Source organism: Pteropus medius, unplaced genomic scaffold (assembly GCF_902729225.1).
Source record: "Pteropus medius unplaced genomic scaffold, Ma_sr-lr_union100, whole genome shotgun sequence".
NCBI lineage: Eukaryota > Metazoa > Chordata > Mammalia > Chiroptera > Pteropodidae > Pteropus > Pteropus medius.
The window spans coordinates 31977-59656 of NW_024347855.1; the positions used below are offsets into that span (position 1 = coordinate 31977).

At 39.7% G+C, this 27680-nt stretch overlaps 2 protein-coding genes across 2 annotated transcripts; one reads left to right on the forward strand and one right to left on the reverse strand.

Moving 5' to 3' along the window:
• Nucleotides 1–2420: 2420 nt before the first annotated feature.
• On the forward strand, nucleotides 2421–13545 carry LOC120615630 (regulator of nonsense transcripts 3A-like). The gene is given in 6 exon segments (XM_039878807.1): nucleotides 2421–2425; nucleotides 3840–3945; nucleotides 5519–5679; nucleotides 7200–7270; nucleotides 7273–7317; nucleotides 9441–13545. Coding segments are annotated over 6 exon segments (486 nt in total). The 3' UTR covers nucleotides 9539–13545.
• A 16-nt stretch (nucleotides 13546–13561) lies between these two features.
• On the reverse strand, nucleotides 13562–23685 carry LOC120615603 (F-box only protein 36-like). Its single transcript, XM_039878740.1, has 3 exons — nucleotides 23577–23685; nucleotides 17960–18132; nucleotides 13562–14706 (listed from the first exon to the last, which is right to left on the reverse strand). Exons 1-3 carry the CDS (start codon nucleotides 23668–23670, stop codon nucleotides 14542–14544), a joined length of 432 nt encoding a protein of 143 aa, XP_039734674.1. The 5' UTR covers nucleotides 23671–23685; the 3' UTR covers nucleotides 13562–14541.
• Nucleotides 23686–27680: the final 3995 nt, after the last annotated feature.

The following is a 27680-nucleotide window of genomic DNA, read 5'->3' on the forward strand; positions in this document are numbered from 1 at the left end:
AGTATAAGTTCCAGTGAAAAAAGCAACACTGTGCTTAACTCCTCTTTCAATTAGCTTGTTACATCTTTATTAAATAAATTCTTGAAAACTTCACTACGTGCATTATAGAGTGGGTGTCACTTCCATGCACTAAAATAATACTGCTGAATGCATCTTGCAAGTAGTTTGTAGGAACATCATTATAATAACTATTTGAATCACTTCACTACCTTCATTAAGAGTGGGTATCACCTTAATTTGCTGAAAATTTCTGTCTCGTATGCATACTACAAGTAACCTGATCAAAACAGTTTTTATAAAAAGTATTCTTAAACACTTCACTACATGCATTACAGAATGTCTATTATACCAAGTCACTAAAATAACTGTGCTGAACGCATTGTAAGGTAGATTGTTAGAAACATATGAAATGTGTGGTGTTTTTTTTTAATTCACTATGTGCATTACAGAGAGGTATCACTTTCATTCACTGAAATAGCTATGTGCTGAACCCATCATCCAAGTAGATCGTTAGAAACATCTTTTAAGATGCGTTATTAAACAACCTTACTACACGTAATACTTGCACTTCCTGAAATAACACTATGCTGAACGCTACTTGCCATTAGCTTGTTAGAAACATCTACATTAAATGTGTTCTTAAGCACTTCACTATCTGCATTACAGAGTGGGTATCTGTTCCATTCACTGAAGTAACACTCTCTTGAATTCATCTTGCAAGTATATTTTTAAAAACATCTTTATTAAACGCCTGCTTAACACATTACTACATGTATTAAAGGGTAGGCATCACTTCCATTCATTAAAATAACACCATTTCAAATGTATGTTTCAAGCAGCTTTTGAGCAGCGTTTTAATTAAATGTGTTCTGAAACTTGTCCCTGGTGCTTCCTCCTCCGCCATTTTCTGTGACATCACTCCTATGTCTTAAAACTATAGCTAGATCTTCTAAGAGTACTATGACAAGCACTGAGTCATATAAAACTGTCTACAGTATTTATCAATATTTATCAAAATTCATTAACACAGTTGAAGGTCATAATAGTGTTTAAGCTAACAAACTCAACTAACTAATAAGCACATTTTGTGACACTTTAAAAAAGCCAAAAGAACCGAACAGGTATTGGGCTTAATTTATTTTTGTTCTATAAAATAAGCGTGATCCATTATTCTCTATAATGCCTACATCCTTGTGTGCAAGAGATTAGTATGAGCTTCACCTACTTCCTCACATACTAACTTGATGACACAACCCCTGTAACTGTGGTAAATGTTCAAAGCTCTCTGGGATTGTTGTTATTCCATCATTTTAGCATCATTTGCACTTTTCTCACATAGGGATAAGATTGAAAGCTGAATCCATGTAAAATAAGTAGGTGATGATCAGTAATGATACATCATTTTTAATATGCCATAGCTAGATAACTATCTTGTAGAAGCATCTGGATTCAGGCATGGCAGAACTGTCTGAAATGATATGCTACATTTGTTGGGGTCAAGAAATAAAGTTCTCATACAGTTTTGTACAGTGGCAAATGACTAATTTTGTGAAAGACACGTTAAATTTTTTCTTAAGAAAACATTTTTCAAAGTTTATACAAAAACGTACTAAGTATCTGATCTTGAAACATTGTTAACCTCTTCACTAAAATTGGCACAAGAAAAATCTTGCTGTGATTCATAGACTTGCATACACAGAGAACTTCTCTTAGTCATCCCAACGAGGATATTGGAGCATATGCTTCATTTGTTCAAATCTTTTTTCTCAATCTCTCATCCCGACTTCAGCCGGCACATATTCCGACGTTTTTATAGAAAAATGTTGTATTCCAAGACAATTTCCACAGCATCATTAACAAATAATGTATTAGAAAGAAACGAATTTTATAGGCAACTAAAATGCTCCTTTAAACACACACACAAAATTTTTATCTTAACCTAAAATGTATCCCATGTATTTCTACCTTGGCAGAAAAAAATATATATGCAATATTAAGGCAGAAAAAATAGCTTTAATTTCACGAGGTTCTCACCAGTAAGGCTGTCTATGGGTGAGGAATCTGAGCACAGCTAGTGAGGCATCCAGACCCCATTCTCTATCTCCACTTATCACAGTGAGTATCTGTTTAATTCAATGATGCACTTAAGAGATCATGAGTTGCCTCCTGCTATTTAGACTCAAATAGTATGCTTCTGAGTTTTCACTTTTTAAATGGCTTTTCTATTTTTCCTCTGTCAGGCATCACGTGTGCCTGTTTTTGTTTCCTTTCTCTTTAGCTGGGGCTGGAAAATCAAATGACTGAGCTTAAAATAATTATTTTTTAAATAAATAAAAATAAAGTTATCCTAGTAATACTTTTTTTACATTTATTTTGCCCACCAGACCAAAATATTTCTTCATTTAGTATCTTCATTGATCATGTGGTATGATTTTTTAGGTTTCTGGAAAGGCAAACAAACTCCTGCCATTACCATATCGACAGTGCTTTAAGACACAAAAGGTAAAAACTTCAACATATTTGACTAAGTTGCTTTTCAGCTCAGCAACAGATTAATACCAATGTTTAGACTGCAGAGAGTATCAAAAAAGGTAATGTGTACTTGTACTGCCAAATATTTTTCTGTTACTACCCAATTCTCTAGTATCTCCTAATGATGCGTAGTTCCCTCAGAAGGCATCCTTATTGCCAACTTTAAAGTGACCACGCTGTCATCTTCAAAGGAAAACAGGAATGTTATGGTCACCATCTACCTTAAGTCACTGTCACCCACCAATCGGCAGGCATATATTCCTACCTTTTTATAGAAAAATGTTGTATTCCAAGACATTTTCCACAGCATCATTAACAAATAAGGTATTGTAAAGAAACCAATTTTATAGGCAACTGAAATACTCCTTTAAACGCAAAACATCTTCTGACATATTGAAAACAGCTCCTGGCGCCCTTGTGGGGTTATAGAGAAATGAGTTTAAAAACTGCTTTTTGAATCGTTTGGCTCATTAACGACACTTTTCCAGAGTGTACGCAGGTATTTAGTGGTTCAAGGATAAAGTACTGGATTAAGTCTGGATTTACTTCTAGTTATCTGTCAATGACTCCCTGGATCTCTTAATGCCTCCGTTTCTCCATTCTCTAGTTTCTTTTTTCATTTGTACCTGAAGTTCCTGGGGGGAAAAGGTATTATAAAAAGTACAGCCAACATGCATGAAGAAAAATTATGAGAAATTATAAAAAAAATGTGGCCTTTAAAAATGAAGAACTCCTATGTATAAATTGTTCTGATCAAAAGTGTTAATGCCTGTATGTTTGTAAAAAATATATACACAAACATGAACCTGGCTTGGTTGCCGTCCCATTGAGAGCCTCAAAAAGTTGAATAAAAATTCCATTTGAAAACCTTATGTCGTTTTATGGGTGCCGTGGGTCTGGTTTATGACTCTAATCCAGGAGTCAGCATTGACACCTGAGCGCCCAAGGACAGCCAAAGTGAACCTTCTCTGCAGTCCAATTTCTGTTCTCAACTCTGGTGCATTTATTCTATTCCGTATAGGAAAAGCCGTGTACCGATTTGTGCTGTCTGTCAATCAGTTGATATTTCTTAAATACAGATGCCATTCTCTGTGGAAACTTTAAGATTTCCTTGGAAAAGAATAAATAGCTGTTAATAGTTTATTAAGCACGTGAGTCTAATTCTCAGGCATGTTTAGCTCAAGGGTCGGCTCTTCTTTGCTGGGGAAACAAATCAGCCCTTCAGAACCTTATTAAAGGCTCCCGTTTGAGCGAAACGTCCTCTGGTGCGGAATTTCCCGCTGATGGCTGATCCGCTAACTCGCCAGGCCTTCGACCCCCTCGTCCCCTCGTCGGACCCCAGACCCTCTGAAGTCTGGGCTGCAGGAGAGTGCGGGCAGTCTCGAGATCGCCCAAGCTGATCGCTGCTTCCCGGTGAGCACACGACAGGGTGCTGGTCGGCGATACGGGTCCAGGGCTAATATTGGGTGGCAGGTCCCCCAAACTCTGGCCTTGGGATCCCAGTCCCGACGCACGCCTTCGGCCCCCAGCGTCTCTCCTGCACTGTGAAAGGGGGCCTCGCCAGCGATCGTGGGCTGTGGCGGGGAGGGGTGGTGGCAGGACGAGGAGCTTCAGGGCCTCGGGGAGGGGGCAAGCAGCGACTGAACCGAGCGGGTGGAGCTGAAGGTAAGGGGTGATCCTGGGGGCGACGGCGGCCTAGTTCTCGGCCTAGGTGGGGGTCGGCGGTGGATCCGTGGCGGGTGCGGGATGCGCTGGGAGGAGGAGGTAGCCGGAGGCCCCGGGTGGCCCCTGCTGCACAGAACCTGAGAGGGAGGGGAGGCCGTGGGCCGTGGAAGCCCACTTTCCCCGGGAGTCACCGCGGCGATAGACCCAGGCGCCTCCGGCCTCATCCTCAGGCTTTGGGAGCAGAGCAGGCAACCTCGGCAGGTGAAGGGGACTGTCCCGGGCAAGGTAGGCGGAGCGGCACAGTCACCCCTCACCGGAGGAGGCGGGGCCTCAGGAAGGTGGGTGTGGCGAGGGCCGGGCGGCGAGGACGTCACTTAGGAAAAGATGATGGTCCTGAGCTAGGCGGAGATGAAACTAGGGAAGAAGCGTGTGGGAGGAGGGGCGAGTAGGACTGTGCCAAAGGGAGGGGTGGTAACGGGGGGACGGGGCTACGAGTGGTGAGATCCCGGGCGCGGTCAAGGGCCACAGGCGGGCGGCCGCTTCAGAACGGCGGACAGCGGACGGGCGGCGCTGTCCCGAGCACACCGTGTCGTCAAAGACAGTTTTCGGCACCTTCTAGCGCAGTCTTTTCTGTTTGGGGAGGAATACAAGTCTTTTCAGCCTGTACAGGTGTCCTGTTGGGGCTGAGACGCTGGGCTATCTAACTACGGGCAGTAGCGGTTCACGCTGCCCGGATCGCGGGCGGAGGAGGCACGAGATGGGGCGGCGGCTCCGCGAGAGTCCGCTCAGATCCAGGGAAACGGGGAACATAGAGAGCCTGGAAAGCCTAATAGCGTGCTGGGAGAGGACCCGCGGTGTGGACACTGTGCACTGGAGGCGAAAGATGTCCACTGCAGGCGGAGTTCCTCTTGGCTCTTAGAACAGATTCACCGTTGGTTTCTTCCTGCTGGTAACAAAGATCCTAACATACTACATTCCCGGCATGGGCCTTACCTTCTAGTGTGGCTTAACATGCAAGGAGAGAGTAGGAGATGGTGCCGTTTTTCAGCTGGGGCCCAGACAGTACCTGTCAGGCCAACAGTTGTCTGGGAGTAATGAAATGATTACATGGAAAAGAACTGAGGCACAGCCTTTTCTGGACTCACACATCCCTTTCAAATTATTCAACCACTATTATCCTTTGTTTTGTCTTGTTTTGGTTTTGACAGTCACATTCTCCATACACGTGTTTCTTAACCTTTTCTTAAATGCTTGATTCTGATGGACTCCTGGTTTAGATTTTCTTCTGAGCATAATCACAAGTCACCAAGCGTTTAAATAGCCAAAGCCGAATACAGTTAAGAGTGAAACAGAACTGCCAGAGTTCTTTCCCCAGGTGGTGATCCGGCGCCTTCCTCCCAGCCTCACCAAGGAACAGCTGGAAGAGCAGCTCCACCCACTACCTGCACACGATTACTTTGAGTTCTTTACTGCGGATCTCAGGTGAGAAGCTGTTTACCAACATTAAGAAGCCGAGATGTGTTGTCACTTGCCGGCAAATCGTAGGTAATAGAAGCCATCTCCATTTCCATCTTCTTTCCCACAGGTACGCGGAAATCAGTACAGACCTTTATTTCTGCAAGTATTTCTAAGGAGGCAGATCCTTAAATTTCTCTAAAATATATTTGAACTATGCCTCTACTAGCTTCACCATATCTAAAAAGAAAAATAGACCAATAAACAACATATTACTTAATTTTTGTATTTGGGGTATCAGTAAACCTTATTTCCTACAGCATTTAAAAGTAAACTGTATTAAGATATAACAAAGAAAAGTGAATAAGTAATAGCTGTACATAATCTGATGAATTTTCACAAGAGAACACATCCATGTGACTGGCACAAGATAAAGAAACAGAATATCTCACACCCTAGAAGCTCCCTTGTGCTCCCTTCCATCACTAACACCCAGACTCTACCCTGCCCTTCTCAAGTTGTATCATTTTCAATTTCCTTTTACAACTTTGTAGTTAGATGACTCTGACAAAAATTCTTATCTCCAAATCTCCCTTTCATTAACAAAGAGACACCAGAACTCAAGTGAGACCATTAACAGGTGACAGGTCAGCTGTGATTTAGTGATCTTTAGTATGTTTTTGTTATTTTTATTTTTATTATTATCCTTTTTGTCTTCAATATCATGAGTTCTCATTTGTGGTAGCCATATAAACTTTACTGTTGAATAAGTACATTTAAGTGAAAAATGTCAGTCCATTCAATGAAAATACCACAAACAGGTAAATAAAGAGATGGTTAAAGAAAAATTTAGATCACTTCCAGATGACTAAGGTTTAGGAAAACTAATACAGTTAAAGGGGGTCAGATGCTGGCCTCAGAGTGACTCAGACTGGAATCCCAGTCCTACCTTTTAACTGACTGCTCCCTCTGCAATGACCTAATTTCTCTGAGCCTCAGTGTTCTCATCTGTGAATAGGGTTGAAGTGCCTGCCAGTTAAGGAAATTGGTAGTTGTGAGATAGCAGAGAAAGATTTAGTTCTTCTGTAGACGCTGTAAAATGTGCTATAGTAAGTCATCTTAAAATACCTAAAAATGTTCTCTAAATCTCTAGTAAATAGTATTTTACAATATGGCATTGTCTTCTACGAATGCATCATAACTAGCTTGCACTGCAGCCATGATGCATGATTAGGCATGACCTTTGAATAACCTTGCCTTTGGTTTTCAATTCTGAGACCAGTTATTTTAGCTCTGGCTCTGTGCAGTAGAGAAAGTGATCTAAAGTGTCTTTACCACATCACTAAAAACATCTCAGTTAATGTTTTGTTTGTGCGCTTATTTGTTCGCTTTTGCTAAAGAATATCCAGAATGTTGTGATTTACTGAGAGATGATTCTCTGGCATAAAGGTTTTATCTGAATTAGTTTCCAGACAAAGAAAAAAATCGGCAAAATTAAAGAAGTCATGCATTTTAGTAACTATTTTCACTGTTATCTCTTATTTCAGTCTTTATCCTCATCTCTACTCAAGAGCATACATTAACTTTAGAAATCCTGGTGATATCCTTCTTTTTAGAGATCATATGATAGCTAGATCTTCATTGACAGTAAAGATTGGGTCACTGGCTTTTGAAACTCTTCATTACACTCTCTAAGTACATTAATCAAGTTTTGCTAGAATGTGATTTTTTATTTAGAAGTTTTATGATACTAATCTAAAATAATTTTGTAAATTTCGATTCTGTTACTGGGATTATGTGCTTACGTAAAAATTAAAATTATATATAAATCAAAGTGTTCCAGCAATTCTACGTAAGAGTGACAACCTATATGTATTATCATTGGAGAGTGAAGTTTTTCATATCAATGCATTTTCTGGATAAGTGAATTTTACTTTATGTCCCAAAACTAAATTATTTTACCAATAGATGATAGAAATTTTATGAAGTATGTTATTCACTTATATCTGTCTTCCTCAACAGAGTATGCTTCGTAACTATATCATTTCTGGATGACGCCATTGGGAGGGGATTATAATAATAAACATCAATTTTGATCCTGTTAAACTCATTGTCTGCTGAGAATATTATTTACCTCTACACTACATACTTCCAATTCTCTGTATTTTGGAGGTTCTGCTTTTGATTTTTTTTCTTTTCCTCCTTTCCTGTCAGACAGAATGTCAGCTGTTGAGTTCACTTCTATCAAGTCTGTACACTTTTAACTGCATATTGTTTTGTATACACCCCTCACCAAACAACCTCTTCCCACTCCTCTCCGCCCCTTCCCCACTACTGATGTTTTCTTCTCCTCCAGTGAGGGTCACAAACTAGAAATGATGGTTAGGGAGTGACTAGGCTGAGGCCAAGAGATTTTTCCTATGTGTAAAAGCAAGTTTAATGCTTGAACTATTTGACATTGGTGTCAAATGCTTACTTTTTCATTAATTCAATCAAGTGCCTTTTTTCTTTCCTTTTTAAAAATTGTAGTAAAATACACATAAGATAAATTTACCATCTTATTCATCTTTAAGTGTAGAATTCAGTAATGTTAAGTATATTCACATTGTTGTGCAACCGATATCCAGAACTCTTCTTACAAAACTGAAACTCTGTACTCATTACACAACTTCTTATTTCTCCCTCTCTCCAGCTCCTGGCAACCACTCTTTTACTTTCTGTTTGTGTCTTTGACTACTCTAGATAGCTTACAGAAGTGGAATCACACGGTATGTGTCTGTTTGTGACTGGCTTATTTCGCTTAACATAATGTCCTCAAGGATCACCGATGTTGTAGCATGTGTCTTCCGGATAAATGAGAGTTGCAATGTCATAGTCCCCTGCTCATTCCTGACAAGTCTAAAAAGATTACTCAGTGGGTTTAGTACCAAGGTAGAACGTTCCATTTGTTGATTAAGCATATAGCAGATTCTCTTAGTGATCATTTCTATCTGTATGTTCTCCTCCTCCCACCACATAACAACAAGTTTCTACTAACTTTTATTCTAAATGTTTCTACTTGAAGCAAATCTTACCTTAATATTATTTACAGTCTTTGAAAACTCCTCTTTTAGCCAACTATCTCTTCTAAGCAAAGTAATTTCCTTGAACTCATATAACAGATTGATAACTGAATTAACCTTTTAAAATTAAAAAAATTTAAATGTACTAGGAAACCTAGTTAAAGATATTCCATAATACACTCTTTGGTTTGGAGAGATCTAGTTTATGAAGGTATAAATTGTATATGGTAAAATTCGCCATTCTAACACGTACAGTTTGATGTATTTACACATTCAAAATATGAGGAATCATTTCATTTAGTACATAATTGCCCTTCCTTTGTTTAAATGGGGAGTTTGACATGCTAAGGTTTCAGTTCCTTGAAAGTATAATTAAATTATAGTTTAACAGTAACATTATCATTGCTATGCTCACTCCTTAACTAAGCTACATTATTTTTTAAAAAAGAGATATACTAGAATTTCATAATTTTTTTTTAAATTTGTTTCCGGTTAAAAGCCTCCAATATCCTGCAGTGGTATAATTTGCTCTGTTCCCGAAGATAGCCACGAAGAAGGTAAAGAAAAAGATGCCAAAACTGGAAGCGTTGAAAATGATGAGCCCTTTCAAAGGCTGGATTACAAAACTACCAAATTAAATACATCGATCAAAAATAATTTTTCCTCCTATATATGGGGAGGAGTGTATTTATTCTATTTTTTTTCTTTTTAAATTCACAGATCTAGAATATAAGAAGTTTTTAGAAACTTACTGTGTAGAGGAAGAAAAAACTTCTGCCAATCCCAAAACTCTTCTGGAAGACATAGAGGCAAAGATAAGATAACACATTGGTTTGTTTTGCTCATTTCTACTCTTTATTTTATTGAGATATGTATTTATAGAGTATGTATTAATATCTTCTTTTCATGATTATCCTAAAAATTGACACTTACGACAGGCTTGGCAGAAATGTAGACTATTTCTTAGTTTTGAGAAAAGGATGGCATGGTGGCAGGTTGGGAAAATATTCTGAGCATCTGTTGGTGGAGATCCCCTGCGTTATCGGTTAGTAGTTTGTTTCAAAACTATGATGAACGAATAGTGGCAAAGACATTTGAGTGCTCTCTGCCTGGCTGCAACAGGGAAACATTATATCTCAAATATGAAGTCAGTCATCTTTGCAAAACAGTCACAGAAATGAGATGCTTGCTTGGCTTAAGTGAGGTCATCTCGCTGCTGTTTACAAAATATCAAGCCACTGAGCAAACTAAACAAGTGAATGGATAAACCCAGCCAGAGCACAGAATCTGGTTTGAGTCAGGCCTTCAACCCTGCACCTGCAGTGGTATATTTGAAAACTGGTTATCTCTGAGTAGCAATCCCCAAAAACTCAAGACTAGATGTGAAACACCTTTTTCTGTCATCACCACTCTGATTGGAGCTCCCGAACATACATGTAGTGTCTCCCTTCCTGTCTGTGCCAGGCCTCCCCTCAAGACCCAGTTCTCCTTGCTCACCCCTTCTACACCTCTCCTCCCCATGTCTACCTCCTGCTCACCAATTAAGAATTATAGGACATTGCACTGTTTATAATTTATCTTATTTTTTTATTGGTCCATCTCTCTCTACATCAACTCTCTTCCACTTTTGTCTCCACACCCTCTCAGCAGAATTATATTTTTGTCCTTGTAGTCCCAGCACATAGTACATCGCTTGGACAAGTTTTAGTATTCGGTAAATATTTCTTGAGTAAATTAATAAGAAATATTCTTCATTAGTCTAATAATGAAGTTTTCTATTTTATAATAGCTGATTCAGCATGTGGTTCAAAGGATTTTTCATCACTCAATATTTATTAAGATGTGCTTAGGATGCATTTTCTCGCTTTTATCCAGCACATATTGACTAGGTACCAACTCTGAGCCTGGGCATGGGGGCAGAACATGAACAGGATGCATGAGTGTACCTGTGTACCTGCCCTTCTAGTGGGGATGCCTGTGGCAACACATGCAGAAATCATCGAACTTCAAGCCAGAGCATTTCCATATGTGATAAGTGCCAAATGTAATGAAATAGGATTAATAGGAGAGAGAGAAAGACCCCTCTGAGCCAATATTTGAGCCAAGAACAGCTGTGCTGAGGGATGGAAGTAGAGGGAACTCCAACTGCAAGGGCTGGAAGCTGACACTTTGAGCTTGTAGAAGCAAGATGCACGCCTGTGCGGTTGGCACATGTTTGACAAGGAGCAGGCAGGTGCACAGGCAGGTGGGTACATCACATTGGGCTGGTGGGTAAGAGGTTTGGATTTTAATTAGTGGGACACCTAGAAACCATTGAGAGAGTACCATGGTCTGATTTATTTGCCCCATCCTTCTGGTTGCTCCATACATGATGGATTATGGATGTCAAGAGGAAAAGCTGGACTTCTGTTTAGGAGGCTTTGGCTACAGTCCAGGGAAAGCTGCTTGAACAAGGCTGCGGAGTCAGCATATATTTTAGTGGTAGAATTAACAGGCGTGAATGATGAATTGGATGTGAGAGGTAAGGGCACAAAAAGAATCAAGGCCTCCAGAGGTTTGACTTGAGCAGATCAGTGGATTGTAGCACCGTTACTGACCTGGGGAAGACTGAGGGACAAACAGTATCATCAGTAAATGGAGATTTCACTGTAGAACACCTTAAATTTAAGAAGAGCTAAAAGAAGAAGCAAATTAGAAATTATTAACAGAACTGCCTCTCACCCTCTCCGATTACTTCCCCATTTTGTTTTAAATGCCCTCAAATAGGATAGCTCAGGAAAATGGCAGGATTGTTCACCTTGGGCAGTTTCGAGACATCTTCTTGGTAGACACACACCTTCTAGCAGATTCCAGCCGCTCTCCTGACAAGGAGGGAAGACTCTCTTTTTTGCTCATTCTCAGGACCCTGTGCACAGTAGATGCATTATGATTATTTATCGAATGCATAAATTTGACTGAGTTTCCACTAGCTCAGGATGAGGCTCTAGAGCTTTGTTTCTGTGATTCTTTTTCCTGCCCATTTAAATATGCATCTGAATCAGGCAATTCATGGCCAATTGCCTCTTTTCTTTGATCTTGGCCTTCAGTGGATTTTTATGATAATGTCTAAATCAAGTCGAAGGAAGTTTCAGCAAGCTCAAAACATGGCAAGCAAATTCATTTAATCAGGAGCAAGAAGAAAAAAGAATGAAAAAAAGTAAAGATAGCTTAAGGGACATATGGGACACCATCGAGGAGACCAATATATGCATTATAGGGGTACCAGAAGGAGAAGAGAGAGGTAAAGGGACAGAAAGCTTATTCAAAAAAAAATAATGCTAAACACTTGCCTAACCTGTAGAAAGAAACAGATACCCAGATCCCCATGAAGCCTATGAGTACCAAAGAGGATGAACCCAAAAAGACTCACGTTGAGACATATTATAATTAAATTCACAAAAAGTACAGACAGAATCTTAAAAGCAGCAAGAGAAATGTAAATTGTTATGTACAAGGGAATCCCCATAAGACTGTCAGTAGATTTTTCAGCAGACTTTTCTGCAGAATCTTTGCAGGACAGAAAGGAGTTGGATGATATATTCGACATGCTGGAGAAAGAAGAACTATCATCCAAGAATATTCTATGTGGTATAGAATTAAAGGAGAGAGAAAGCATTTTCCAAACTAAAGCTGAAGGAGTTCATGACCACGAGGCTAACTACAAGAAATGTTAATGAGAATTCTTCAAGCTGAGATAAATGACCACTAATTAGTAACAGGAAAACACATGAAAGTAAAAAAACTCACTGGTAAAGGTAAACGTATAGTTAAATTCAGAATTCTCTAATATTGTAGTAGGAGTGGGTAAATCACTTACAACTCTAGCATAAAAGTTAAAAGATGAAAGCATTAAAGTAACTATATAATAATTTGTCCATGGGTTTACACAATATAAAAATGTAAATTGTAAAATGTGTGAGGAGAAATTATAAAAATGTATAGCTTCTGTGTGCCTTGGAAGTTAGTTATCAGTTTAAAATTAACTGTTATAAGATGTTTTATGTAAGCCCCATGGCAACCACGAAGCAAAAACCTATAGTAGATACACAAAATATAAAAAGAATCAAAACAAATCATTATAGGAAATCAAGTCACAAAGGAAGAGAGCAAGAGAGGAAGAAAGAAACTTCAAAAGAGCCAGAAAACAATGAACAAAATGGCAATTATAAGTCCATATCTATTATAATTACTTAAATGTAAATGAACTACATTCTCCAAGCAAAAGACATAAAGGCTGAATGGATAATAAACAAGACCCAACTTGTTGCTGCTCTAAAGAGACTCACTTCAACTTTAAGGGCACATACAGACTGAAAGTGAAGGAGTAGAAAAAGATATTCCGTGCAAATGAAAACAATAACAACAACAAAAGGGGTAGTGATATTTATATCAGACAAAGTAGACTTTAAGCCAAAACTGTAACAAGAGATAAAGAATGTCATTATATAATGTAAGGGGGTTCATTTATTCAGAGGACTTAATAATTATAAATCTTTATGCACCCAAAATCAGAGTACCTAAATATATAAAACAAAAATATATAGTTGAGAGTGGGTACTGAAATCCCCTACTATTATTTCATTGCATAGTCAGCAATGAAATAATAGTAGGGGATTTCAGTACCCACTCTCAACAATAAATAGATCATCCAGACAAAATATCAATAAGGAAACTTTGGTCTTAAACTTCATATTAGAGCAGATTGACTTAACGACATATACAGAACATGCCATCCAAAAGCAACAGAATACACATTCTCAAGTGCACATGGAACACTCTCCAAGAGATCATACGTTAGGCCACAAAACAAGTCTTAATAAATTTAATAAGACTGAAGTCATAGCAAGCATCTTTTCCAACCACAGTGATATAAATCTAGAAACAATTAGAAGAAGAAAACTAGACAAATCACAAATATGTGGCTATTAAACAACATGATTCTGAAGAATTACTATGTCAACGAATCCAAAGGGAAATTAAAAAATAATGTGACAAATGAAAATGGAAACACAGCATACCAAAATGTATGTAATACAGCAAAACCAGTTCTAAGAAGGAAGCTTACAGCGATAAATATCTATATTCAGGAAAAAGAAAAGATTTCAAATAAACAACCTAACTTTATGTCTCAAGGAATTAGAAAAAGAAGAACAAACTAAGCCCAAAGTTAGAAGGGATGAAATTACAAAGGTCAGAGCAGAAATAAATGAAATAGAGACACAACTGTTGTCCAACAGCCCCTTCAGTTACACAAGCTAAGGCAAGTACTGGGTATTCCTTCCTAGCAGCTCACTGGTTATGCCCCAACCACATTTCTCTGTAGTGAGTGAATTCTGCAAATGTAGAGGACCCAAGATGGAGAAGGTCATGAATTTCTTCATACTACACTATGAGAAAAGATTTTTAAATTTTTTTCTCTGTAATTGAATTCTCATTTCTGGGTCGGTCTTCTTAACTCCCATGAAAAGAGATATAATCATCTATACTTTAAGCAGATTTGCTTTCTATTCTATTCTTCCTATCTTTAAAATGAAGAAAATGGCAGAATTAAAGTGGAGAATTAAGTAGGTATTTGATCTATTTGTTCTGTGTAATAGATTAATAGTGAAAAAGAAAATTGAGAGGAAAAAGAAGTTTATTTTCAGAACAATATTCAAAGTAAAGAGGGTTGAAAAAAAATTATCTTACTTAAATCTACCAGATAATTGCATTAACCCATTACTAATGGTGGTAAGTTATATAAAAATTCAGTTTAAATTTATTTTTTGATTTGTCACTTCAGTTAAGTTTAGTAAAATGCTGTCTGTCTTCTCTGTGTGAGCTTCTGTTGGGCTGCATTTTGGTGGAGAGCTAGCAGCTTCTTATAAGTGGTTATCCCTATCTTCTTTGCATCAAAAGGATGTTTATCCTGTAAAGCTCCAAATTTCTCCCAGAATTCTTCATTGCTACACATCTAAAAGAAAAATAATTACATAAGTAACCTTTTGAATCACAAAAGGGATGAAAGAGGTTTGGATCAATTTAAACACAAGCAGTCTACCCCATAAAAAGAATGGTATTTTTCAATGATAACAGCATTGTTAGTAGAATAATTTTAAATTATTATCACAGTAGAAACTTCAGTGTGCCAAATTGAGAGCATTGCGCCTACATATTACATACAGTGTGCCTACCTGTGTTTACTCCTGTTACGCACTCATGGATTAGCCATTTCCTATATCATGAGGACCATAGTTTTCTGAACGACAACAACAAAAAATGAAATGTGATATAACAGAGGATTCCTGTTCCACTTTGAGGCGTGAGAGCCAGTGTAGGTGATGCTGTTTGGACACCAAACTGCTGGCACTCCTAGGAGACCCTAACAGATGACAGAGAGCGTGATATTTGGAGTTGGGGCTTGCTATGGACTGAACTGTACTCCTCGGAACTCACATGTTGAGGCCCCACACCCCAGAGTGGCTGTATTTGGAGTAAAGAAATAATTACAGTTAAATGAGGTCCTAAGGATGGGGCTCTGATTTGATATGATTGGTGTCCTTAGAAGATAGCAGAGAGCTCATTCCCTCCCTCTGCTACATGAGGGCACTGCCAGAAGGTGGCCATCTGCAAGCCGGGAAGGGCCAGCACCTAGATCTTGGACGTTCAGCCTCCAGACCATGAAAAACAAATGTTTAAGCCACCCAGCCTGTGGTATTTTTTATGGCAGCCTGAGTAGACTGAGATAGGCCTGTCTAGGAGACCTGAGGACTGAGAGGGAACGAAATGTCAGGAAGGAGCCCAACTGATGGCCTGTGGCAATGGTCCCTCTCTCCTGGACCTTCAACTTCCTCTTCTCTTGGATCATTTCTGTCAGCAGAAACAAGATTTGGTAGTTCCTATGTTATAAAGAAAATTCCTCAGGCAAAACTACCGTATCTATCAAAACATAAAATGGAAATACCTATGCACCTAGTATATGAACTCCTAACACTGCGTCCTAACAGATGAACCTGCAGGAGTACAAAAAATAACCACACCAAACTGCTACGATGTCCTGCTGTAAAAGGAAAATGGAAACAACTGAAATGTTCATCGGTGGGGGATAGCTAAGTGATAGTTACACTATATGGAACACTGACATTAAAATATCCACAATGTAGTATAAAGTTCGAAGCACAGAATACGCTTTAAATAGTTTATAGACACAAAGGATGTTTGTATATGCATAGAAAGTGTCTGGAAAGATATGCACCAATTACTAACTGTTTACAGTGGCTAATTAGAGAGATTACATTGTGGCAGTAGAGCTTTCACATTTTGTTGAACATTTTTAAACTTATTTTTTAAAACCTCCTTAGCCCCACATACCCCTCTAGCTATTGCACCTTCTACTTCCCTTTGTGCTTCTTGAAGTGGATTTTTCACACAGACCCATTCGCTTCTCCGCTGCTCCCACCCCATCCACTGAGACTGCTTTTCTGAGTCTCCATGGTCTTCACGTCCATGTGGCTCTCTGACCTCTCACCAGCACCTACACGGACGTTCCTCAATCTCACTCGCACTTGCTCCTCTGGTGATTTTATCCATTCCCATGGCTTTAAGTATCACACTGTACCAACATCTCTCAAATTAGCACCAATTTATCTTTTGACTTCTGGATCCATATGCCCACCTGTCCATTCAATCACCGTTACCTGGAAATCTCACAGGCAGCTAAAGTTCTGAACCCTTGTGTGTCCCACACTACTAATGCCACCAGCTCCTGCCCACAGAAGCACAGGCACGTCCACTCTTACCATCATTGTCCACCTGTGCATCTCTTTACATCCTTCCTCTCCCCGCATCCAGTCTTGCCCGGTTCAACCACACAATGTCGACATTTACCACGGTCTTTGAAAACCTCATGTGACCCATCCTCTCTAAGTCTCCGGCCACCTCTTATACCTTCTGACCCCCAGTCTGTTTTCTGGTCGCACCAGCCATTCAGATACAGGAAAGCTCTCTTCTTACCAGACCAGTTGCAGCCTGTACTTCTGCAGAGAGCTTCTTAGTTCTTGGGTTTACATGTCGCTTCCGCAGAGAGGCCTTCCTTTGTCCCAGGTTAAATACATTGCCCACATAACAGCTGTACTTGTTTATTTTTATGGGGACTTTGGACTTCTCTCCCTGTACCACCCACTGGCCAGTAATTCCATGAAGACAAGGACTGGGTTGTGCACTACTGTTTATACCCAGCGATCAGTGGAACTCAGTAAATCTTTGTTGAATGAATGCTGAAATGAATGAAAAGACATAGTACCTAATACTGTAACTTACTGGTTCTTAAATAAGAAAATTTATCTTTAAGCCAACATTTATCTTACAAATAACAAATTCTTTTATGGCTAGAATTTCTGACCAGCTGAATATTTTCAGTTACGTATTTTGGTCTAGAAGCCACCTAAACCTCATAATGAAATATCTTTAAAAATACTCAGGCTTTTAGCAATACTGACAGGAAATATACTATAATTTAATAGCAATTGTAGGTAGGATTACTATGATTTTTAGTTTTTTCTAATTTTTAAGCAATGATCATGCAAAAAAAAAAAAAAAGATTTTCATTACTACTCATTCCAAATGGATTCAAAACTTATTATTACCACATATGTGCAAATGCCTTAACAGTAAGTTAAGAGTGAGAAATTCTAAAGTGAGAAGTTTGAAAACTAATTTTTCCCCAGGGATCTCTCTGTTCATCTGCTGCCAAGGTTCTCATTGAAGGACACTGGTGAAAATCTGCATGTAGGAGTTCCTATACGATTTATCTTTCTGTTCTTGATATTTGCTTAAATTCATGTATGAGTGGAAGCTATCTTAGTACTATTTTAACATTCTCTTTAATATGTACCTTTTTATGAAAAGTCATTTCCCTTGAAATACAGCTTGGTGGATTTCCCCTTGGTATAATCACTTTGCCTATGACATTTTTGTTTTACAAATGACTGCTTAATTCTTCTCTATGTGCGCTGTTTTCCTCTTAAGCGCTAGCTTAATTAGTTTCTTAGGTAAAACATGTTTTTTAAATTATTTTTTATTTTAATTCTTTCATTACTTTTATTTTAATTATTTTTGCCCCATTCCAATATTTGTCATCACCTGAAGTTAAGATTTTCTAGATCACTCCTTTTCTTTGTGAAATTCTGTGTAATATTTACAAGTAAAAAAATATTTTAAGGTCTTACCTTTTGGAACTTTTTGCAAGTTTTCGATAGCTGCTCAATGTCATCCGTATCAAGGAAAGAGAAGATCTGTAGGATTATATTGTCAGGCATGCGAACTAACAAATCCAATTTTCCCTGACCCAGATTCAAAGAATAATCCAGTACTTCTTTCCCAAACACTTTCTGCATCTGCCCTAAATATCAGCAAGAGAGTGAGACAAGGACAGAGACAGAGACAGACTTGGTTATGACGGGCCCGCTCTCAAAAAAAGTCACTTGATTTTACAAACACCTACGCTTCTTCACAAATAATATACCCGTCATTATAATAAATATTCCCACTGAAAAGATGCTCATCAGTAAGAAATCTTAACTTGCTTAAGTTAACTAAGACACATTTAGGAAATTTCTTACATTTTGCCTGACAATCAGTTCTTTGAAGAGACAGTTATTGTTACCTTTACACATCCATTCATTCAAAATTTCACTGAACGCCTCTGTGGCAGGCACTTTTCTAAGGATCAAACATACAGTATGAGCAAAGCAGACCTGTCCTTGACTTCACTGGACTCACACCCTTCATCTCATATAAAAGCGACAGAAACCCCTAAAAGGTCACGGTCTTCCTCAGACTCTCCGAATCATAGATGGCAGAACCAGGTCCTCTCCATCAGGAGTTCTTAACCAGAAATCCACGTTACGGATGTGGTGACATTGCTGTTCTTCTGCTCATCCACAGTTCCCTAAATTAGTATCATGCTATTATGAATAAGTATATCATACAGTCTATATTGGCTTTCATCAGATCCTCAGTGGAGAAACTTCTAAAAAGTTAAATTTTTTTATACATGAAGCTGTCAGTAATCCAGCGCTAAATTGTTTTCACAGTCTTCTTGCCACAGACGTAAAGTGAAGCAATTCAATATTACAGGTATAAATTATTGCCTAAAGTAGCACTTAATATTCTCTCTCTATTGAAGAGTGGGTGAGTCATCACTGTCTCCTTTCTTCCAAACAGAACCTACCCCACCTGCAGCCTGCCCCACTGCACAGACTACCCCCACTCTACAGCCCACCCCCTCCCTACAGCTTACCCCCTCCCTCAACAAACCCATGTGGCTCAAGCCAGGTCTGATCAGTGCAGGCCCCAGACACAAGCCAGTCTGCTCCAATCAAGTGCCTGGTGGCTATCATTGGTCAAGTGGTGGACAAATGACCTCAGTGAGTCCAGCAAGATGGCAGGCCTCAGGGGAGTCAGCCTTCAAATGGAACCAAAATGTGCGTGCAGAATACAGAGGTGGAAAGGCCCTGGGCTTCTGACAGCAGTGGCGGGGATGCTGGGCCAGCTTACTCTGAAGCCCCTACCTTCTTGTAGACTTCTTTCGGTGAGAGGCGGTGTTCCTTGCTTTTTAAGCAGTCAAATCTGATCTTAACTGACAGGTTTGGTTTTGCTATAATGTGTGAGAAAGCTTTGACTTGAAGGAAAACTACCACTTGTCCTATAGTAGTGATGCTCAAAGTGGGATTCCTCAGGCCAGCAGCAGCTCCTGGGGAATTTGTCAGAAATGCATTCTCAAACTATGCCTCAAAACTACTGATATTCTAGAGCCCAGCCCTCATCTTCCAGGTGACTCCGATGCGTCTAGAGACGCGCCCCCCCTCCACCCGCCTTTACCACATTCTGCCTATAAGACCAGGAGGCCACACCAATGTCCAACCACAATCACCATTTACTAAACAGTCACAAAGAAACACTCCGAAGGCTCAAGGTTCTAACTTAGAACTAACATATGTTGTAATGTGATAGAGCTGTGGATCCCTTTGCAATTTTTGCTAATTTAACAATATTTAGAAAAATTCTAAGTCCTTCAAATTTCCCTGAAACCTAGCATTTCCACGTAATACACTTTTCGATAAACCGTGAGCTGCTTCCAACAGGTAATTTACAGGTTCTACCCCTTAAGGAGTAAAAGGCAGAGCTGCATGTTCACCCCTCCATACTACAGACACAAACTCTCACTTGCCAAGGGCTCCCCCAACCACCAAGACCAACCACACTTGTCTGGGTGTGTACTTCGTGCCAGGGGATGACTCTGCATGCTCAGGATACAAAGCTCAAGACTGATGACAATTGGGCTTTCCATTTGGCAGGCAGGGAAATCCACACAAGTGAGCGGACAATTAAAATTCACTTGGAAAAGGTTTGGAATAAGGCGTGGTCAGGAAATATGAATTTTAAAACTTTTATCAATCACCTTCTCCCTAAGTACACTGGTCTATTTGGGAAGGATAAATTTTGGGAATAAACATTTGGGATCCAGGAGGCCAGAGCTCAGCCAACTCCTGTGCATGCCCTGACTCACTAGTGATGCAGAGATGAAGTGACGATTCAGGGCAACAGCATGCAGTGGTGGTGATAATGGCACCCAACAGAGTGACAACAGTGACTCCACCGGAGCCTACTGTGTGCTTTCTGCATGCTACCCTCTCTCTGTTGGTTCCGAGCCTCATCTCATGCTCCAGGCTTCCAGTTGATTCTCTGAGCTACTTGAGATCCTTTCAATAATTTCCCTTTTCTGCTTAAGTCAGCAAGAATTGGTTTCTGTTGCTTAAGACCGAGAACTCCCAAGGAAAACCGATAAACAGAGAGGGGGTTAGAGGCAACAGTAACACAAGGAAATTTGGGGAAATAAGTTACACCGCTCTGAGTAAAAATCCCATTAATACCCAGGAAGAAGAATCTGGCAGCCCACCGTCTACGGGATGATGGCTAATTACCTGTGGTCACCTGAAATAAACTGTTCCTTATGGGTCAGGTTTAGGGAAACAACATTGCCACCGCCATAGAACAGTGTAAAAGGCAAGAGGAACTCAAGATTGTAGGGTAGAGTAGCAATTTGTAATAGCACTGAACTTGAATGAACATGTCAAAGAAAATGTCAACGTTCTTAAAACCTAAGTCTTGGGACTTACTACACAGGTGCTAAAATTATTTGTCTTATAGTCACAGGGTTAAAACAGCCCCAAAATGTCTTTGTGAAGGTTGGCTCAATAATCTGGACAGGATAGGACTCTGTGTATCAGAATGGAGGTATTTAGGCTTCGACAGACTCAGAATACTCCAGACCCACAAATACACAAACCCCACTGGTCCTCCTACGCCTTCCCTAGCCCCATCCCACCACTGTTTCCAGGCCTGAGGTAGCCAATAACAAAGTTGATCCTGGGATGAGGCAGAACACAGCACTTTACTAAGTCATGTCAGCAAAAATGAGGGGAACAAATGCAGAAATGGATTCTGAATGTAGGAGTCTAAGAAAGAAAGAAAGTAATACTAAATTGGGCTGAATTTATGGATAGTATGTTGGTTTAAACATCATAGAGGTAACCAGTCGTCTACTAACTGGTTAATAGCAGCCCAAACTCAGTGGTGACCAAGTGAAATTGAGATGCCAAAAATTCCCATCCGAATTTAGAGATTTCTGGGGACAGTCATTCTAGAATAAATTGCTTATATGCTACCCACCCTGCTACCCACACTCTTCCTCCTATTTCTGGTCCCCAAGGGCTAAATAATACTCTTTTCTACAAAATTTTGAAAACACACTGGTGAGAAAACACCACTATCCCTGAAAACACACCAAGTGACTGCAATTAGAGTCGGCTCTGTAGCAGACTGGACAATGGCCCCTAAAAGATATCCACTTCCTAATCTCTGGAACCTGTGAATATTCTTTTATATGAAGGGAAACAAAGGATTTTTGCAGATATGACTAAATTAAGGATCTTGAGATGAGGAGAATCTCCTGAATTATCTGGTGCACCCTAAGTTTAATCCTGTGTTCTTATAAGAGAGAAGAGGTAAAGATTATATACACAGACATACAGAGGAGAAGGTGACATAAAGATGGAGCAGAAGAGAGACTGGAAGATGTGGACCTGAAGATTGGGGAGATGCTATGGAAAGCCAAGGAATGCCAGCGGTCACCGGAGGCTGGAGGAGGCAGAGAACAGATTCTCCCCACACTGTCTGTCTCCGGAGGAAGTGTGGCCTTGCTGACACTGGTTTCAGACTGCTGACCTGCAGAATTGGAAGAGAATAAATTTCTGTTCTTTTAAGACACTAAACTTGTGGTAATTTGTTACAGCAGCAATAGGAAACTAATACAGGCTCCTTGACTTAAATGAAAAAGGAAAAATCCGGGAGTTTAGAGTCAAAACTAAGAAGGTGACCATAACAGGCAGAAGGGCTGGTATAGTCATCAGAATGGCCCCGCATCCAGATCATTCTAGGGGCGGGTGATTATGGAGGGCCCGGAGCTGAAATGAGCCACTGCCCACTAGATTCCTGCTTGATTTGCATAGCTAAAACCTATTTTAGATCATATAAATGTAGGTCTGACTTGAGAAACCACGAAGAGAGAGACATAACCCTGATACCAATTTCTAGACAAGAATATATTCACAGACCCAGAGACCCTCAACTATTGAGAAAGATAGCTACACTTGAAGACTCTTGTAAGAACTTTGAAGTTTGTTCTGTAACTTTTCCACCTTTAGGTATTTATCTCAGATTAGGAAACATCCACGAGCTTGACACGATTCTCCGTGGGCAAGGCTGCGTGTCTCTGTCAGAGAGATGCAGAGGCAAGTATGTTGGCTAGGACCTCAGCTCTCTTACATCTTGTGAGCAACTATGGAGGGGACTGTCTCAAGTAGAGGACATGAGGGACCAGCATGGGAGTCACCAGGAGGGGTGAATTTAGGGATGGCACTACTGTGAACCTGGAGAATGTAGGATGATCTGTGCTTTGGAAACATTTGACGTTTTCTTTGTGCCCCCTCCCAGTCCTATCTGTGTCCTACACATGGATGCTGCCTCCACCTCCACATGCCTTCCTCTCCTACTGATTTGGCCATCCCCGCAGCTACCGAGATGCCCCTCCCTTGTCTCTTCACACAGGAGCTTGATCACGTGTAGCATGTCGGGCCTCATCCGGACCTCCTGCCCCAACCAGGCTTCCAGGAGCTACCTGAGGGTGTGAACAGGTGGATCTGGACCACAATAGTCTCACCGCCCTAAGTGCCAGGGCCTTCCGGGAAAATTCACTCCATTCTAGACTCAGCTCAGTGTCCAGTTGCCCCTCATAGCACTTGGTTATTTCAGTACCACTCCCCTCTGCCTCTGAGCACCAAAAAAAGTAGGCTGCTTCATTTATTTCATATCCCAGAGCCTAAAGTTGTTCCTGACACATTGTAGGCACTTAAAAATGCCTACTGAATGAACAAATCAGTGCACCCTTGATTGGTTCTACTCATGTGACACTCCCTAGATAGAAGAAAAAGAATGGAAGGCCATGTAGCCTGTGAAGGACCCTTGGCCCCCACCAGACGAGAGGCTCCATGGGCTGTACTGCAGCTCTGCCCTGGGCTGCTACACACCACAGATGCCTATAGTTCAGCCAAGCCAAGGCAGCCCCTGGGCTCCCTCACTGCTCCCAGACAGGTTGCTAGCACCAGAAACAAAGGGCTTTCTTTAAACAGGGGGGCACTAGCAGCCACAGGTGCACGGGGCTACTTGGAACTGCCACGCCCTGTCTGAGCGCCGCCTGTACCTGTGCTGCAGCCCCATACTTGCCGTGCAGCCGCCTGTTCAGCAGGAAGTCTGCGTGGAGTTTCCTCACCTCTCTGGGGAGGGCTGTTTCTTGTTCCAGGCGAGGGAAACCATCCATGACTTCCAGATAACCTGCCCACAGAAGCAAACACATGTGGTGCATCACAGGTGTTATCCACCATGGCAAAGAAATTGGCCAGATGTTGTCTTTATTTAAAAGTCCGTGAGTGTTGATGTGACATAGTCTTGAAGCTCCAGCCTGGAGAGGGCTTATCCGAGGATCTGTCATCTGCGTTGGCATCTTTTCATTGGGATTTACAAATAAGTAAAGTTGCTGGGGCCTACCTAGGCCCACCGAATCACAGTCCTCAATCATCAAATACTCAAGTGATACTTTATAAGCTATGTCAGACTTTCCCCTTCAGGACTGGCTGAGAAACAACCGTGTAGAGTTTGCATGCACCAGAAAAGCACAAAACGTGTCTGAGGAATTAGAGACTGGTCCCAGCCTGGAACTGGTAAAATTTTACGTTTAGCCAACTGTTGTTCCCTTACCAAGTGGTCCTCAAAACTTTTACTCTTGTATCTCCTAAAAAAATGTTCATATTTGAATGTCACAGTATTTTGTCCTGATGAGGATGAAATTCCCTGCAATCAAAATACGCACATGAATGAAAACTTTGGATTTCCTACAAGGTCCTAAGTATTAAAACTATCTATTATCATTAAAGTGTATAATCAAGGCAGATCTTCAAATAGTTGATCTATTAACTGCTATAGTCTGAATGTTTGTGTCCCCTGCCCCTAATTCATATCTTGAAACCTTATACTTAATGTGATACTTCGAGATGGGGCCTTTGAGAGGTGCTGAGGTGATGAGTGGAGCCCTCATGAATGAGATTTAGTGCCCTTATGGAAGAGACCTCGGAGAGTTTCCTCACCCCTTCCACCTTGTGAAAACACAGAGAAGATGACCATCTATGATCCAGGAAAAGAGCTCTCACCAGACACTAAATCTGCCTGCTTTGTGATGTTGGACTTCCTAGCCTCGAGAATTGTGAGAAATAAATTTCTAGAGTTTATAAGCCACCCAGTCTATGGTAGGAAGATATAAACATAAAAACTATAGAAAAACCCCTCCTTGAATTCAAAACAGCAGGATATTATTAATCATTGTTGAAGCTAGTGAGGGTGCATTTTACTATTCTACTTCTGTAGATGTTTAAAGTTTTCAATAATAAAATATTAAGAGAAAATTTATCTCAGATAGATGGAGATTTTTTCCGATTGGTTCATATGTTAACAGATAAATTGAATACTTTTTACTAATACAATAAGATGATGTTAAACAATTCTATTTGTTTTTCATTCTTATTGATCTGATTGCTGAGAAACCTTGTTGAAATAGAAGGGAGCAGAGTTTGATTAGAGTAATAACATCTGATTCTTTAAATTTTTTCAAGCTATATGCCAATGTATCTATAACCAAAAATTACTTCTAATGGCCTACCATCTGATAATTCTTTCAATTTTATTGAAAGCAAAGAATTAGAAACCATCTGACTTTTAAAAGGATTTGTTATTTAATCACTAGAGTCCTTTAGTTTCTCGGTTTCTGGAAAGTAGACATAAAAGGCTTTTTCAAGACGTATCAAATAACTATTATAGTTATGCGATACCAGCTACTCTCATTCCTAGAGGCAGTTTAATCTGATATAATCGAAAAGGCTTGGGAAAAGAAAAAGCAAGGCAATAATTTCAACCCATTTTTGCCCAATATTGTTATAGAGCTTGCTAAAGCCTTGGAGAGCAGATTTAATGAAATTTATGGAAAATAGTCACCAGGTAACCTTTGCCAATTAGTCCTTATATTCAAACCAGTCAGCAAATTCAGGCTTCTTTTCCCAGAAAAGTATCACTCCATTTTTCAATTTAAATGTATGTGAAATTTGTCTCAAAATGAGGACCTATTGATTCAAAAACCTAGGAATACACCTTGTAAGAGATCACTAAAAGCAGTACGGTCAAAATTTCCTATTACCTAAAGTAAAACAATGTAATATAATGTAGAACTAAAATTCTGAGTTGTCGATGAAGCAAAAAATGTGACGAGAGTTACATTTCCTCAGTAAATCTGTGCATATGAGTATATCAAACTCTAACGTTGGGCTTTTGGGAAGAATTAAGATTTTAAAACTCATAAATAAATTCTTTAATTTTGTTTTAGACCACTACTAAACATTTTATATGTATTTATAAGAGAGTAAAATATATACTGCTAAAAACTTTTGTCTGGCAACTAGCATATAAGTATTTTTTAATTGATGGGAGGTAGAAATTATAAAACGTATTTAATTGGGTGAATGACTAACTGGGAAATATGCTTTCTAAAAACATTTTTCAACTATCTTAAAGATTACGGCACACCTTATCAGAAAGAAATAACATTTTACCTATAGGTTTTATAGAATGTATTTTGGAAATACAATCACGTGCCACTGAATGATGAGGATATGTTCTGAGAAACACATAGTTAGGTGATCGTGTCATTGTGTGAACATCATAGAGTGCACTTACAATAACCTAGATGGTATAGCCTACTACACATCTTGGCTATATGGTACAGCCTATTGCTTCTAGTCTATAGACCTGTATAGCATGTTACTGTACTCAATACTGTAGGTAATTATAACACAATGGTATTTGTGTATCTAAACATATCTAAACGTACAAAAGGTACAGTAAAAATATGGTGTAAAGGATTAAAAACAGTACATCTTCGTAGGGCACTTACCATGAAAGGATCCTGCAGGAATGGAAATTGCTCTGGGTGAGTCAGTGAGTGAATGTGAAGGCCAAGGTCATTACTGTATACTACTGTAGACTTTATAAACACAGTACACTTAGGCTACGCTAAATTTAAAAAGCAACATGAGATTAAATTAAGCACAAGAGAAAGTGATGTAATCAAGAGACACAGAACCGTGAGATATATGAGGCTGCTGCCTGTGTAACATGACATACTATTTTATAGCAAACTTTTTTATAAGTAGAAACAGTGCACTTTAAAATAAAAAGCATAGTCAATATATAAACCAGTAACATGTTTTTATTATCATTCTCAAGCATTATGTACTGTACATAATTATATGTGCTATGCTTTTATACGACTGGCAGTGCATTGGGTTTGTTTACACCAGTATCATGACAAATACACGAGCAACGTGTTATGCTATGATATTATGATGGCTACGATGTCACTGGGTAATAGGAATTTTTCAGCTCCATTATAATCTTATGGGACCACCATCGTATAGGTGGTCCGCTGTTCATTGAAATGTTGTTATGCGGTACATGACTGTAGTCCCATTAACCAGTTTTCTGTAATTTAGCAAAGTTATTTCAGCCTGCCTTTACCAACTATATAAACTGCTGGTCCCCAAATTCCCTGTTTGAATTAGCTTATTTGCTCAATCTGCACTCACAAGCTGATAACTCTGAAACATATTCAGAGTTTAGCCTTCTGGAAATTATACTTTGACTTCAAGCCCATACCTTTAACTATTTTCCTAAGCCACCTCACAAATCTTTTCCTATTGGGTCCTTGAATTCATTTCATGAAGCAGGTATTAATTGGTTAGAGACAAACCAATTAATGTGCCAAAGACTAGCAGACCCATAAGTGAACAAGGTCTTACCCAAGTCTTGTTATTTCAAATCACTGGTTCTTTCTGCCATTTGTTCACTTACCTCCAAGCCTTAAATGCCATCCCTCCTCCAGCTTACTATTTAAAGGAATAATGTTAGAAAATTTAGACTCCTTAAAAACAAGAAAACTCTTAATCATTTGGATAGATATATTGTCTCATGATACTTTCTGCATGCCTCAAATTCTGTCCAGAGAGAATCCCACCACTCATGGTTTGAAGGGAACAGGCTGAGCAAGGAGAGCAGAGGCTGCCATCTCCCCACCGAGCCAGGATCCCCAGGCAGACCAGCTCCCACATGTACCAAAGGTACATGGTCTCACAAATGGTAGGAAATTCCACAAGTGAAACATGGGCAGTAGTTTTCCACTGGGAACAATCATGTGAACTTTTGATGAGTAACCTCCAGCTAGACCATGTA

Excerpts from the sequence above, each read along its gene's own strand:
- LOC120615603 (XM_039878740.1), bottom strand. The coding sequence starts at position 23,670 with ATGGATGGTTTCCCTCGCCTGGAACAAGAAACAGCCCTCCCCAGAGAG. Across the intron at positions 18,133-23,576 it reads GCTGAACAGGCGGCTGCACG|GGCAGATGCAGAAAGTGTTT; the intron begins GCAAGTATGGGG and ends GCTGATATTTAG. Across the intron at positions 14,707-17,959 it reads CTTGCAAAAAGTTCCAAAAG|ATGTGTAGCAATGAAGAATT; the intron begins GTAAGACCTTAA and ends TTTTTCTTTTAG.